Raw genomic sequence first — 12,678 nt, 5'->3', positions numbered from 1 at the left:
GCCCAATGCTTATGATAAGGTAGGCCCGAGAATTTGCAAAAAGGCATGGTTCCACATAAATTCAAACCCATCTTCACAACTAATCGTTGATGCAAGCAGAAAACGAAGAGCAGGATGTTCGAAGGTGCAAACCAGCTATGCACGTTAACTGGCAAATCGTTAATAAATACGCACAAAATAATCAGCAATATATGCGCTGGCTTCAATGCTTGATCTTGTAAAATTGAATGACATGAAGATTGTCAACTGAAAAAAAAAAAGAAGGAAAAGGTACAGGTACAGGTTCTACAGCTCTTCGACTATCAACATGGTGGGATCAACATATTGAACCTTTTGAGAAATAATAGATAAAATAAAGTAAGCCCATGCTCTGTAGCTATAACATTTTTTCTTCCAATTTCAATTGTATCACCTACAATAAGTTATAAATGATAAATGGTTTAATGTGCCAGGCTCCCAACCATTGCCCACCTCCTTTTTCTTCTTCCTCTCTTATTATTTTCCTAGATTTTTTTCTTGCTGTTAAACTTTGTTTTACCTTCAGATGAGCAGAAGATTAACCGCTGCTCCGAAATGAGCCAAAAAGAGACCCTCCCCTTCTCCCTCTCCTCCATTCCCCCTGCCTATAAGGTCCTGGGTTGCATCAAGACCTGGGTGGGCAGTGGACAGCCTTCAACCCATCAGAGCATCTCCATTTTTTTGTATCCCAAAGAAGTAGCACCAACGGAAATCAAAACGAGGACACCCCGTTTACTTGTTCCCCATTTCGACCAGCTATGTTGTATTCTTCTCACTTCTTAAAAAGAAAATGTTTCACTCCTCCTCATGTGACCCTTTCCCAAAAAATGGTACCCATAATTAATAGTTTAAGGTGCCATCGATTGCAAAAATACTTGGTTTTTTTTTTCTCTACCTTGTTAATTTCATGTAATGTACCTTGTGAAAAGTTTCCTTTTCTATGATTGACTATCAAAAGTGGTCAATCTCACTACACCATGCACATACATACACAAAACAGCTGCTCTCACCACATCTAACTTGTGAAGACCGCCTTCGTTTTCGCCCTTGAGGGAATTGGCACAACGAATGGGATGGGAGCTGCTAGGCAGTCGATTTCTATTTCAAATCCGTAGAATGTTAACTCTCTATGCTGCAAATAAGGAGCTACCTGATAAACAAGTTGAAGTTCAGTAGAAATGATACTTCCAAAGCACCCAAAACAGGCCATGTACTCCAAGTGAATGAAAGGTTAGGTGAAAGCTTTGTCTTCCATCTAGGTGGTAAGATAAAATATTTCTCTTACTCACTCAAAAGATTGCTATCTTTTTCATAATTTAGTCCTATTTTGATTCGAACGCTTCTACCAGTGTCATCATTTCCTTCCCTTGTTACTAAATCACTTCTGACATAAAGACACTTTTTCCTTCTTTTCCAAGCATCATTGTGATGAAATAGTGTGCCAAATGCTACTTGTATAACAGACTCCTCAGCCCGTTGGGCCACTTCGCAACCAGTTTTTTGCTTTGGAACCTAAGTGGGGAACTGGACAACCGTTAATTAAGCGTCGCACACCCACTGTTTATAGTCTAGGGGAGTACATGAGAATTGAACCGACGACTGGTCCTTCACTATTCTACCTAGTGTTGAAAATGAGCAGAGTCAAGCTCGAGTTGGGCTAGCTCGAGCTCGACTTGACTCATAAAACTTGAGCTTGACTCACTGAAAACTCCAGTTCAGCTCGATAGAACAAGCTGGAAGAGTTGACAATACAACATCAAGTTTGAACTTGACTCATTTAACTCATTTATGTTAAACATGTCTCATTTTTTAACTTGCTAACTCATTTAACTCACTTAGTTGTTACACATTTAACTATTTTCTCATTACAATTCAACGTCTATTATATAGTCAAGCCAAGTCGAATTTAAATGAGTAGAGTTCTTATAGCTCCAACTCGACTTCTTTAATATTTTGAGCATACAGTTGAACTCGAGCTCAACTCATTTATAAATGAGTCAAGTTTAGATGAGCGAATTCTAGTCAAGCTCGAAGTGGCTCGGCTCATTATGCAGCCCTAATTCTACCAGTCCAACCAGCTACGTTACGCCCTTTAGGCCCTTTAAACCGTCTTTGCCGCTGGTTAAATTTCATATCAATACTCAATAACCTTATATTTTACAATCTTATTTGGAAGGATCTAGAATAAGAACGTCAATTTCACGTCTGTACTTTCTCAAACATGTTTCTCTCCCTCATTCTCTTGGTACCCAAAGCCTTATGAAGATGAACTAATCGTAACTGTGAACCTTTCCATGTTATGCGGACTACATTTCAAACCAGCTGTGGATTTAATTTGAATGGGTCTGAATAAACCATGAAAAAGTTAACATTTTATCCATGTTTAAAAGTTAAAACCTTATCTTGGTGGAATTGTCGATACGCAACAGCTTGGAAATTTAGCAAGAAATCCAATATCTCTTATTACGAGTTAAATTGTAGCTTCGCCACGACGCTGGGTTCTCCATTTTTCTCGCGTCTGCCATTGGGCCAACCAGCCAATATAAGAATCAAATCCCACTTTGCACCCAATAAATGACTAAATATTAAAAATCGTAACTAAATGCACCATGAACCGATGTTAAAAACCGCATAAACCATTGCCATTCTATGAACTTTCGGTGAAGGCAGGGCGATGGGACATGAAACGTCGTCGCCAGCGCCAAGGGAGGCAATGGCCTCCTTAAATAAAAGAAAAAACAAAAACAAAAAGGGGAGGCCGTTGCTTCCCCATCACTGCCACCGCCCTCCCCTTGGTGAACGGTCCCTCCCTCAATGAAAGGAAGAAAAAAACGAAAAGATAAGTCGTCACCTCCTCTCCGCCATTACCAACAGTGGCGATGGCCTCTCTCTTCTCAACGATGCAGGTAGGCGCCACCTCCCCACTCGCCAAACACTCAAGACAGTCGAGCGTCGAAGGTCTCAACCTCCCTTTTTTAAATTTTTTTTTACTAAACAAAAAGCTGTGCTGTCCTCAAGAAAACGCTCACTCAAATTGAGCGTAAAGAAAGATTTTATATATATATATATATATATATATATATATATATATATATATACTAGAGAGAGAGAGAAAGAGAGAGAGAGAAGTCACTGCTGCCGGTTGACACTTTAAACTGTAATCATTAAAAGCATCATAGCTCCATCGCTAATGACTGTAGCAACTTTTAAATGACGATTTTAAATATTAGTCATCTAACAACATCAGCATCCATAGGATTGAAGCACCTTATATATATATATAAGTGGATTTCTCAGGCCGTCCGAATGCATCTAGCCCCCTCACAACGCAACCCAATGCATGCATGCATGATGGCTATATACATATAGGGGGAGAGAGAGAGAGAGAGAGAGAGAGAGAGTACAAAAAGAAATTTCAAGATTTTGGACATACAAATGGAAGCATTCTGAAAATTAAAAAACAAAAGATATAAACGGAAACCCTGTAGACACTGAAGAAAAAATAAATCCTTTGCTCAACTATATCATTGTTTAGAAGTACCCCAGTGCCTCGATTACCAAACAAGAAAATTTGATACAGAACCAAATCAACAAGAAGCATTCACAGTGAAATCTTGAAACCGCCACCTCGCAAGTGGATCACTTGTATTTGCAAGTAGCCATCCCCAACTATTTGTATATGTATATACGAATCCTCTATAGTGCAGCCCTGACAGCACCTCTTGCAGCATCTCGCTTCAGTTCAGCAGCTTTCCCACTTCCACGGAAATACATCAGCACTTGCTGCTCAGGTATATCAGAACAATGAGAAAAACAACGAGAAAAGGGAAAAAGTTTAAAGAGAAGGCATAAAACTTGAAAAGAGTGGGTAGATTCAAGAGCTGCATTTGATTATTCACATCTTAGATATAATATGTCATCCAGCAATCAGAGATGCGTGCATCTTTCATATGGCGAAGTGTTGCCCTCCCTCAGGACAAAAGTGCATAACACATTTAATTTTGCATGTGAAAATTAAACAATGAAGTCAAGATCTCATTATCTTTAGAAATCAACATTTATATGACAAAACCTCAAGACACGGCCTTCAGTAACAGAACATTTAAATGTGCCGTGAGAGAAAACAAATACAACCGTTCTGATGTTATAATACCTGAATAACCCAGATGCTGAGGATTGATTCCAAGCAGAACAAGGCAAACCCAATGAAGTAAAGAATCTGAAACAAAAGTAGCAGCAGCAGTAGCAATGAGTGCAGAAAGATACAAATAGGACCACCAAAACTAGATTATACAAATGACTGAAAGCTAGATCAACAACTGAAAAATGGAGCATATATGGAAAGACTCGAGGTTGTTTAAAATGACACCAAAAAATAACAAAGCTAAAGTGTACTTTTTATTAATCCACATAAAGACCAACCACGTGGAGTGCATGTGCACAATTGGAAGGATCTAGGACTGTGCACATGCACGCATGAGCAGGCACAGCTGCAAGATATAAGCGCACAGTTTTCTGCTTAAAGGGAAGCAAAAAAAAACCTGCAGAGAACATCTTCTGTATCAACCTAAATACACCTCCTACAATGTTGGGTTTGATAAACTTAATAAAGCATGAAGAATTGAAGATGAAGGTGCTGTGCTACTTTTTCCCTTCAATTGTGTTGAAGGGAAAAACCAGGTCCTGAACCCTCAAGGGAGCATTAGCAAAACCCCTGGGTCAAACCTCTGCCCCGAGAGATACACTTTCCTTTGCCTTCTGCAAGGAGTTGACGCTCATGATAGTTGAACCTGTGACTGCCCGCATGGCAGCCAGGGCATGGTCCCACCCTGCCAACCCCTTAGGGTTGCCCTTCCGCTACTTGAATGGATGTTGCAGGATGGGTGGACTCTTCATCCACCATAGCATCTTAAATTCTAACCAGACAAGGATAAAGAACATACCCCAACTATGGCATGTGGGCTCATCAGATCAATCGCTGGAAGGATACCACTGTTGCATAGAAGTTCAATACATCAGCATATTTATGGAGTCTAAAGCATTTCATGCGTCAAAAAATTTGGTGAAAAAGAACTTCAGGAAGATACACAGAAAGAGCGGCAGACACCTAAGCTGCTAAGCATCTGCTTGGATAAATGCAACACATTCAAAATGGACCCACCACTGAAAAAAGATTCATACAGAACACAGAATGGCAGGCAGGCTTATCCAAGATAAACTTGGAAATTTCTATCTTATTTTTCCTTCACTTGTTACGTTAGTTATTTCAACTGTTAATTTTGGTTTTATACTACTCATAGCCATTCAATAAACTACAAATCTTTGTAAACTTAAAGTAAAGATGATATTGCTGTCTGTTCTATCAAGAAGGATGTAAGTGGGAACCTCTTATTTTTCTCTCCAATCTCTGTCTCATGTGACTTTGACCAATCGTATGCTGCAATTTCATGAACCTATAATGCTATTTGCCAACTAAAGACTATGATGGTAACATGGTGTTTTCCCATGGATTGAACAAATTGAGCTATTTATCATTTTAATTTGTGATTCAAAATCTATAAAATCTTCCAATTTTGTGTTTTGTTTGCAAGTTGTATCCAATCATATGTTCCAGTTTGCTTTCAAAGTCATTTACTAATAATGGGGATGAGAGAAAATGTAATATCTAATGTGTCAGTCTTAATAATCAAACACTTGATACACTCATTCATGCAGATATGCATTTTATAGTTTAAACTAACCCATTGTTGTGCATCAAGCTTTAATAACTGCAGTTAATTTAGTAATTGCAAATACATAGTATCTGAAAACCTTTACAAAAAATCCAAAAGCACATTCAGCTATAGTAGAATCAAACCAGACAATCTTTGAAAAATTATGAAAAATGAAAAACAAATCAGGTGATGTAAAAGCAGCAAAGAACAGCTATACAAGAATCAAGGAGGAGTACTTACGCCAATGATTTTCCCTTAAAGATGATTGGAGGAGCAACAGCAGCAAAAACAACGAAACCAATGTGGAGCTGATATAAAAGCAGCAAAAAAGTCATCAGGTTTATGAAAAGACACCGATGCCTCGACCAATCAAGAAAGAGTTAGATACTAGAACAAACTGGCGAACAAATTACCGAGTAGAAAAGGAAAAACCATCCAAATTTAAGAGCGCTATCTGTCCTGAGAAAATGCACAACACTAGTCTTAGATTTATCTTAAAAATATAACCATAGAGCAAGTCTGGGCAATACATATAGGAGTTACATTGAGAGTGCTTCAGGGAACATGAGGGAAAACAATAGCAATAAAGTGTGGTTTATTACCTCATGGCTCGATAAAGTGGTCGGTACCACATGACATATCCTCCTGGAACTCCAGATATAAAATATATAACAGCAAGCAACCATATTGTTACACCTGGGGACACATTTATCAATGGATAAGAAATGAAACTTCAATAGTCAACATAGCTCTTGCTTTCAAATTTGCAACCAAAATATTGCATTCAACAAACTAAATATTTGCATTCTGACGTTAAAGTAACTCCAAGTACTCATCACCAACCTTCTCCTTTAATCCAAGCTGCTGAAACTGCTATGATATTCCACGCAAGACATAGAACTACCCCTGCATGAAGAGAAAAATGTACGTGTTTTTAGCACCCATACCAAACTCGCAAATGCAACCAGGGTGATGATCTCCACACTGGTACATTATTTCTAATGATTATAAATGATGTACAGACAGTCACAAAATATCAAAATGCAGAGCACGAAAAACTACCAATTGCTCACAAGGGCACCATAAGAAACACTTTTTGTCTTTATAGTTTTGAAAACCCTGTCCGTTCAAAGGCGCAGGTGAGTTGATATATTTATAACAATGCATCCTTAGGTTGGAGCACGTCATCAAGTTCTACATCAGTTTTCAGCTTTCAGGAATTAGTTTATCATTCCCCATGTCTAGTCAAAGAAAAACATCTCTCTCAGTTCGATAAATGAAACCTTGGCTCTTAAATTACACAGTACTTCTTTGGCCAGCTTTTATTTGTCACTTCAGATGATGACTGGTCAACAGAGAACCATTGAAGGAATTATTATGGAAATCATACAACATTACATCAAGGATTTCCAGCATTTTGTACGAAGGCAGAACTTTTCTGAAGTACACAGCACAAATACAATGTTGAGTTGGTTAACAGGAATAATACAATAGTAAATTTATATTCACATTAATAAACCAATCAAGCTCAGGGTTACATGCTGATTGATGTCCACATTGCCGGTCACTGAAGTTATTCTAAACCATATCTCATCTGCCGCATGATACAGCAAGGTTGTTGTTTTTATCATGCATGAATCATTGCATCTGTAGAGGTTTAGAAACTATTTATCCCATGATTACTCAAGACTACCTAGAGAAAACCTAACATATTATATGTTTGTACTCCATAATCGCATAGTAATGCAAACTCTTCACACGATAAAGAAAAGGTAGTTATCAGAAAGAAAGGGCACAAGAGAACCCAGTCCATGTCCACAAGATGCAGTACCTAAGTATGAAGCAAAGGCAACATACTGCAGTCTATGTAGATGAATTGGTATTTCGTTCGCAATATCATGATGGATTAGGGGGAAGAAGGGCGGCCAGTTTTTCTCCTCAATTACTATTCCAGCTGCAGAAAGGAAACCAAATAAGAATCTCTCAGTAGACAATAACACAGACAAAACCATCATATAATTTCAGAAAAAAATATTGATATTACTAGAGAAGATAAAGTACCCCGTGCAGCTGCATCCTCTCTTCGCTTTAGTTCCTGTAGGAGACAGAACAGGGACAGCTCTCAATCAGATGAACCAAATGATTGCATCTTCATATATCAAAGGGATCATTTACCTTTCACATATAAGAAAGAATTAACTAACTCAGACAATTAAATGAAGATTAATTACAGGGATGAAGGCAAAAAAAGGGAAGGCTTCTTTGGCTTATGTGAACATGAACATGGAAATCTCTCTAATCCAATCAAAAAAAGGGAAGGCTTCTTTGGCTTATGTGAACATGAGCATGGAAATCTCTCTAATCCAATTAATATGAACCATAAGCAATTAAGCAATTAGTGAACATACTACTTGTTACGTGTTTTAAGTGAAAATGTTAACATTTCAAATCTGAATGTGTAATGTGTTTCAGAAAATCATTATACCAGAAAAAGAGATGAAAGAAACACAAAATGGTGCATATGTTCCAGACTAACTCAAAATCAGCACATGAACCAGGCGGTTTAATGTTTAACTATCTTCAGACTGAGTGACACCAAACCACCTGTTCTCGTTTCTTCAACTCCGCCTCTTTAGCTTGCAGTTCCTTCTCTTTCCTTTTCAAATCCTAATTTCAGAATAGAAAGTCATTAGAAGAAGACAAAATTAATTTATGCAACAATTTTTAAAATAGATGAACCACAAACCTTTGCAGTATCGAGGGGAATATCAACAGTTGCATTTCCAAAGTCAGCAGGCTCAGGGGGAAGGGGTGAAAGTCTACCCATAGCAGATGGAACACTTCCCGGATTCTGGAAGTGGACGCAGTGTATGAGAATTCAGAAAATAAAACAGGCATACAAGCAAGAAAATCTGGACTCAGAAGATAAGGCACTGTAAGAAATTACAACATATGGGAATGCAAAAGCAAAAAAATCATGCATAGAAACACAAAAAAGAAAAAACCAATAGACATAAAAGTAATCCATACAATAACAGATGGGCAAGTGAACAAGCAAAAATAAAAACAAAACAAAAGAGTGTTAGATGTGAAGCTGTTTTTGCAAACATCACATTACTTAGTAAAAGTTGAGAACTTGAGAAAAATAAAAAGGGTGAAAAATAGCATTCATTTGAGAAAAACATGAAAAATTAAATTTATTGTATTATTTTCATGTTTTTTTGTGTTCTTTTGTTTTTTTACATTTTTCACTTTTTTAACATTAATATCATCACAGTTTCAAATTCAATCTTAAACTAAACTATTTATTGCCTCTTTTATCACCATGAAAACATTATATTTATCATTTTATCTAGTTCTCTTTTATGCCTTCTTATTGGTTTTTCGTTTATTTTATTTTCACCTATTTTTTAGAATTTTTTCATGTTTAAAAAATTAGCCAAGATTTTTCTAAGAAAACCAACTTTCAGAAGAATACACAAGAAAAACATCGCTGTCAGAAACCTGAGAATAAATGAAAAAACAACAGAACCTGGATGGAAAATGAATACCCATTTTTTCAGAAAAGAAACCGAAAGTTGGTAACATTTTACTGGTTCTTTATCGCATTCTTCTCTGTAAGTCACACATTGATATGTTTAGATACGTAAAAATAAAACATTCAACCAAACCATAGGGAATTAAATGACCTCAAGCAACAAGGTCAGAGGTCATCAAACACAGAAAAACTTCCACAGAATCATAGGATACTTTCAGCTAATCTGACTCAGTTTCTTGGCTAACTGATTATGGAAGCCATAGTAGAAATAATATGTAGAAGAAAATTACATAACTAGCTTAATTACATTAACATGAAAGGGAAAATTCTGAATTTGAACGAGAAAAGAACAAGAACCTACTGTTGTATAGAATGCGCCTCCACCATAATTTGACTGCCCAGTTGTATTGGACCGCACTGCCGGATCCTGATTAGAAGAACATGCAAGGCTATTAAGACTGTATTGTATGCATACAGACAGGCAAGCACATGTAAATGGTGGAAATAAACACACAAAACTTAGAATAAAGCAGAAAGTAGATGCCAACTCTATGTCACACGGGTGTGGGATGTGGGTGCTGGTATAGGTGCGGATGTAGCAATTTTAAAAAAAAATTAGATATATATATATATATATATATAGTTAATTAACTGTTCAGCAGCCTTATTTATCAATGTTTACATCTTAGTCATTACAAACATTTGTACTAGGGCTAGTTTAGTCAAGTGTGCATTAAAGTGGTCAGCTTTGGGTCAGTTTTGGCCTAGTTCCGCTGACCACTGCAGACATGTTGTTTTGGAGCCACACTAGCACCAGCACCCGACTTGTGTCAATGTGGGTGCAGCAGCTCTTTAGGAGCACCCATGTGACATAGTGCCAACTATAAAACCTATTTGATAAATGGCTAATAGGTCAATATGCAGGTTGTCAGTCAAAAAGCCTGTCTAATAAGCAGCTTTGCTATGCATATGCTAAGTATGCTAATTGATTGTTAAGAAATGTTAGAAACCTGGTAACACCATATATTTCAAATCAGTCACATTGTCACAAATATCATCCTCGGGTTTTATCAGCGAGGTTTTTCTCAGATATTAATCAGAAAGTTAGTTTCACTTGGGAAAATATTGAAAACTAAAAAAAAAAAGTTAAAAATATACTATAAAAAATTTAAGAAATTATAAATTTTCCGCTAATTTTCTAACATTGCAGTATTTAAAATAATTATTAAAATGTTAAAATAAACCCAAAAAACTTTTAAGTAATTAGAATAAAGTCTTGACAGAAAATTTTACAAAAATTCAGCAGCATTGTCACCTTATTTCCACAACCAATTCCATCTTAACTTGTTTTTTGTGCACTTCTGGCAATACTTTGAAAGTACTGCCAATATTTGTTACCATGTTTCAGATAGGAATATGAAATAGCATTGTCATGATTTTGCCCAAGCAGTAGACTGCATCAGTTTCCATTAACTACGTATGATGGATATGAAATTATAAACATCAACTCTATATTTTATTTTGTGGATGATAAGCAATAACACTTACCTGTATCCTGTATATTCTGTATGTCTATAAATTTTGTATCCTATACTCTCCCTCTCTCTCTCCCTCCCTCTCTAACTGACATGGACTGACTCAAAAGGACTAGTCCTGACGGTCCTCAGAGGACCTGTCCAACCTGAGGCTCACTTCCAACTTTGACAAGCAACATATACAGTCAACCGATTCATACCAACTAATCACAACTGTTCCTGATCAGTCCTTTTTGGGACTTGACAGAACTGGGTCAGGTTTCCAAATTTGATAACTTAGGGGTCTTGCAGCAGGTAGATTAAATTCATCTGGAGGAAAATAAAAAGGACTTTAGAAACATTTGACTCAATAAAAGAGACGAACACTCTTGTTCATGTCATGCTTTCTGAACTTTACTACATCGTCATAAGTGTTCAAGTTGTTCATTTTCAAAAATTCATCAAAATTATACTTCTAGTATTACCATTATCTGTTTCATGCAATTATCATCTCTTTACTTTTGTTATTCGCATAGCCTTTTTCTTCATTTTCTGTAGCACTAACACAAGGAATACCCACATAGTAAAAAAAATTTGGTCCTCATTCAATATAAGACTTAAAATTCAAAGTCATCATATTTAATCTGTTCTTTTCTCCATTTTTCTTTTGAGCCTGTTCTGCATTCCTTTTACTTCAAATGTCAGAAATAAATTTCAGATGCTCCCGAATAAATTCGATAAGTTGTTACCTGAACCCAAAAAGTTCTTATGCCTTCAATAGGTTGTACTCGTCACAACTGAGAAAATAAGTCATCGTTGCGGAGCATTTAAGCTTACAAAAGTAGCAGGAAACTGCTTCCCAAGCAATTAGATGATAGTTACTGAAATTTCCTATTAACCATTTCATCCAAACAGATCTCAATTCAAGCGCCCAATGATCTGAAAGTATAGTCATAGGTATCTTAATAAAGGTGCCTTGTACTCGAAGCATCATAGAATCGACTAGGAACGGTTTGCTTGTGCTTAAACACGATTATTTTTCGACTGCAGCACATGATATTAATTTATTTTAGATATTTTTATTTGAACTCTACATGCCATAAACCTAAAAGAGCGCATCATATCTCATTTTGTTTCGTCCATGCCAATGTGTAGATCAAGCTGTTTTCATTCCCGAATCTAGCATTCCGTAATGCAAGAAGCGAATAAAATTTAGAAACGTCAAATTCCCCAAATTCACTGGGGGCGGATTTCAGAGATTTGATGTAAATTTCACGTAAGTCTCTACATGCACTTCGCTCCTTTAAAAGACACCGAGCAAATGACGCTTGAAGCAATCCCCAGCAAATCGATGCGCAAAACGCAGATCTAACGTCTAACAAGAAAGTAAAACACCAAATTTCCGAAACTTGACAATTCCAGAACTCCGACCCACCAGAATACCAGCAATCCTCAGAGCTCCAACATTTCCGATTGCCTCCCCACAAACGAATTGGGTCAGCCAACTCAAACGCAAGCTAGCGCACAAGCAGACGCGAAATTCACAAAAGATCTGAGAGAAGGAATGCGAAGACTCACCGAGAAGGGGTTCACTTCCTCTTCGTCGAAGGGGTTTCTGTCGTATCGCCCCGCCATTGCTGATTCGTGTTGCTCTCGGCTATGGCGAACGGGATCTGATGTTCGCCTTCCTCTTTATTAAGCAGAAAAATTCCGAGGTCAGACAGAAAGCTTCCGGAAGAAGCGATCCACTAAAAACCCTAGAAGGGTTTCTTTTGCACAACCTTCTTTTGGGGAGAAAACAGACACGGTAAGGAATCGCCACAGAGAGAGAGAGAGAGAGAGAGGAAGAAGAAGTGGGAAAAGAACAGGTACGGAGGAGTTCCCGTGGGAAAAC

General features: G+C 37.3%; 1 protein-coding gene across 1 annotated transcript; it reads right to left on the bottom strand.

Annotated features, from left to right (window-relative positions):
* Positions 1-3,419: 3,419 nt before the first annotated feature.
* LOC116264791 (secretory carrier-associated membrane protein 1-like) lies at positions 3,420-12,678 on the bottom strand. The gene is made up of 13 exons (XM_031645181.2): positions 12,363-12,678; positions 9,632-9,697; positions 8,479-8,583; positions 8,337-8,399; positions 7,794-7,827; positions 7,564-7,686; positions 6,576-6,638; positions 6,335-6,428; positions 6,146-6,191; positions 5,973-6,040; positions 4,962-5,010; positions 4,172-4,237; positions 3,420-3,801 (listed from the first exon to the last, which is right to left on the bottom strand). Exons 1-13 carry the CDS (start codon positions 12,417-12,419, stop codon positions 3,715-3,717), a joined length of 921 nt encoding a protein of 306 aa, XP_031501041.1. The 5' UTR covers positions 12,420-12,678; the 3' UTR covers positions 3,420-3,714.

Source organism: Nymphaea colorata, chromosome 11 (assembly GCF_008831285.2).
Source record: "Nymphaea colorata isolate Beijing-Zhang1983 chromosome 11, ASM883128v2, whole genome shotgun sequence".
Taxonomy (NCBI): domain Eukaryota; kingdom Viridiplantae; phylum Streptophyta; class Magnoliopsida; order Nymphaeales; family Nymphaeaceae; genus Nymphaea; species Nymphaea colorata.
Note: the sequence above shows the minus strand (reverse complement) of the source record. Positions and strands in the feature narration are given on the sequence as shown.

Bases quoted from the DNA above. Each gene is read 5' to 3' on its own strand.
- LOC116264791 (XM_031645181.2), bottom strand. From the start codon at position 12,419: ATGGCGGGGCGATACGACAGAAACCCCTTCGACGAAGAGGAAGTGAAC. The intron at 6,639-7,563 runs GTACTGCATCTT...CTCTTCATGCAG, and splicing joins TGCCTTTGCTTCATACTTAG to GGGTAGTTCTATGTCTTGCG. The intron at 5,011-5,972 runs GTAAGTACTCCT...TCTATGCAACAG, and splicing joins TTTAAGGGAAAATCATTGGC to TGGTATCCTTCCAGCGATTG.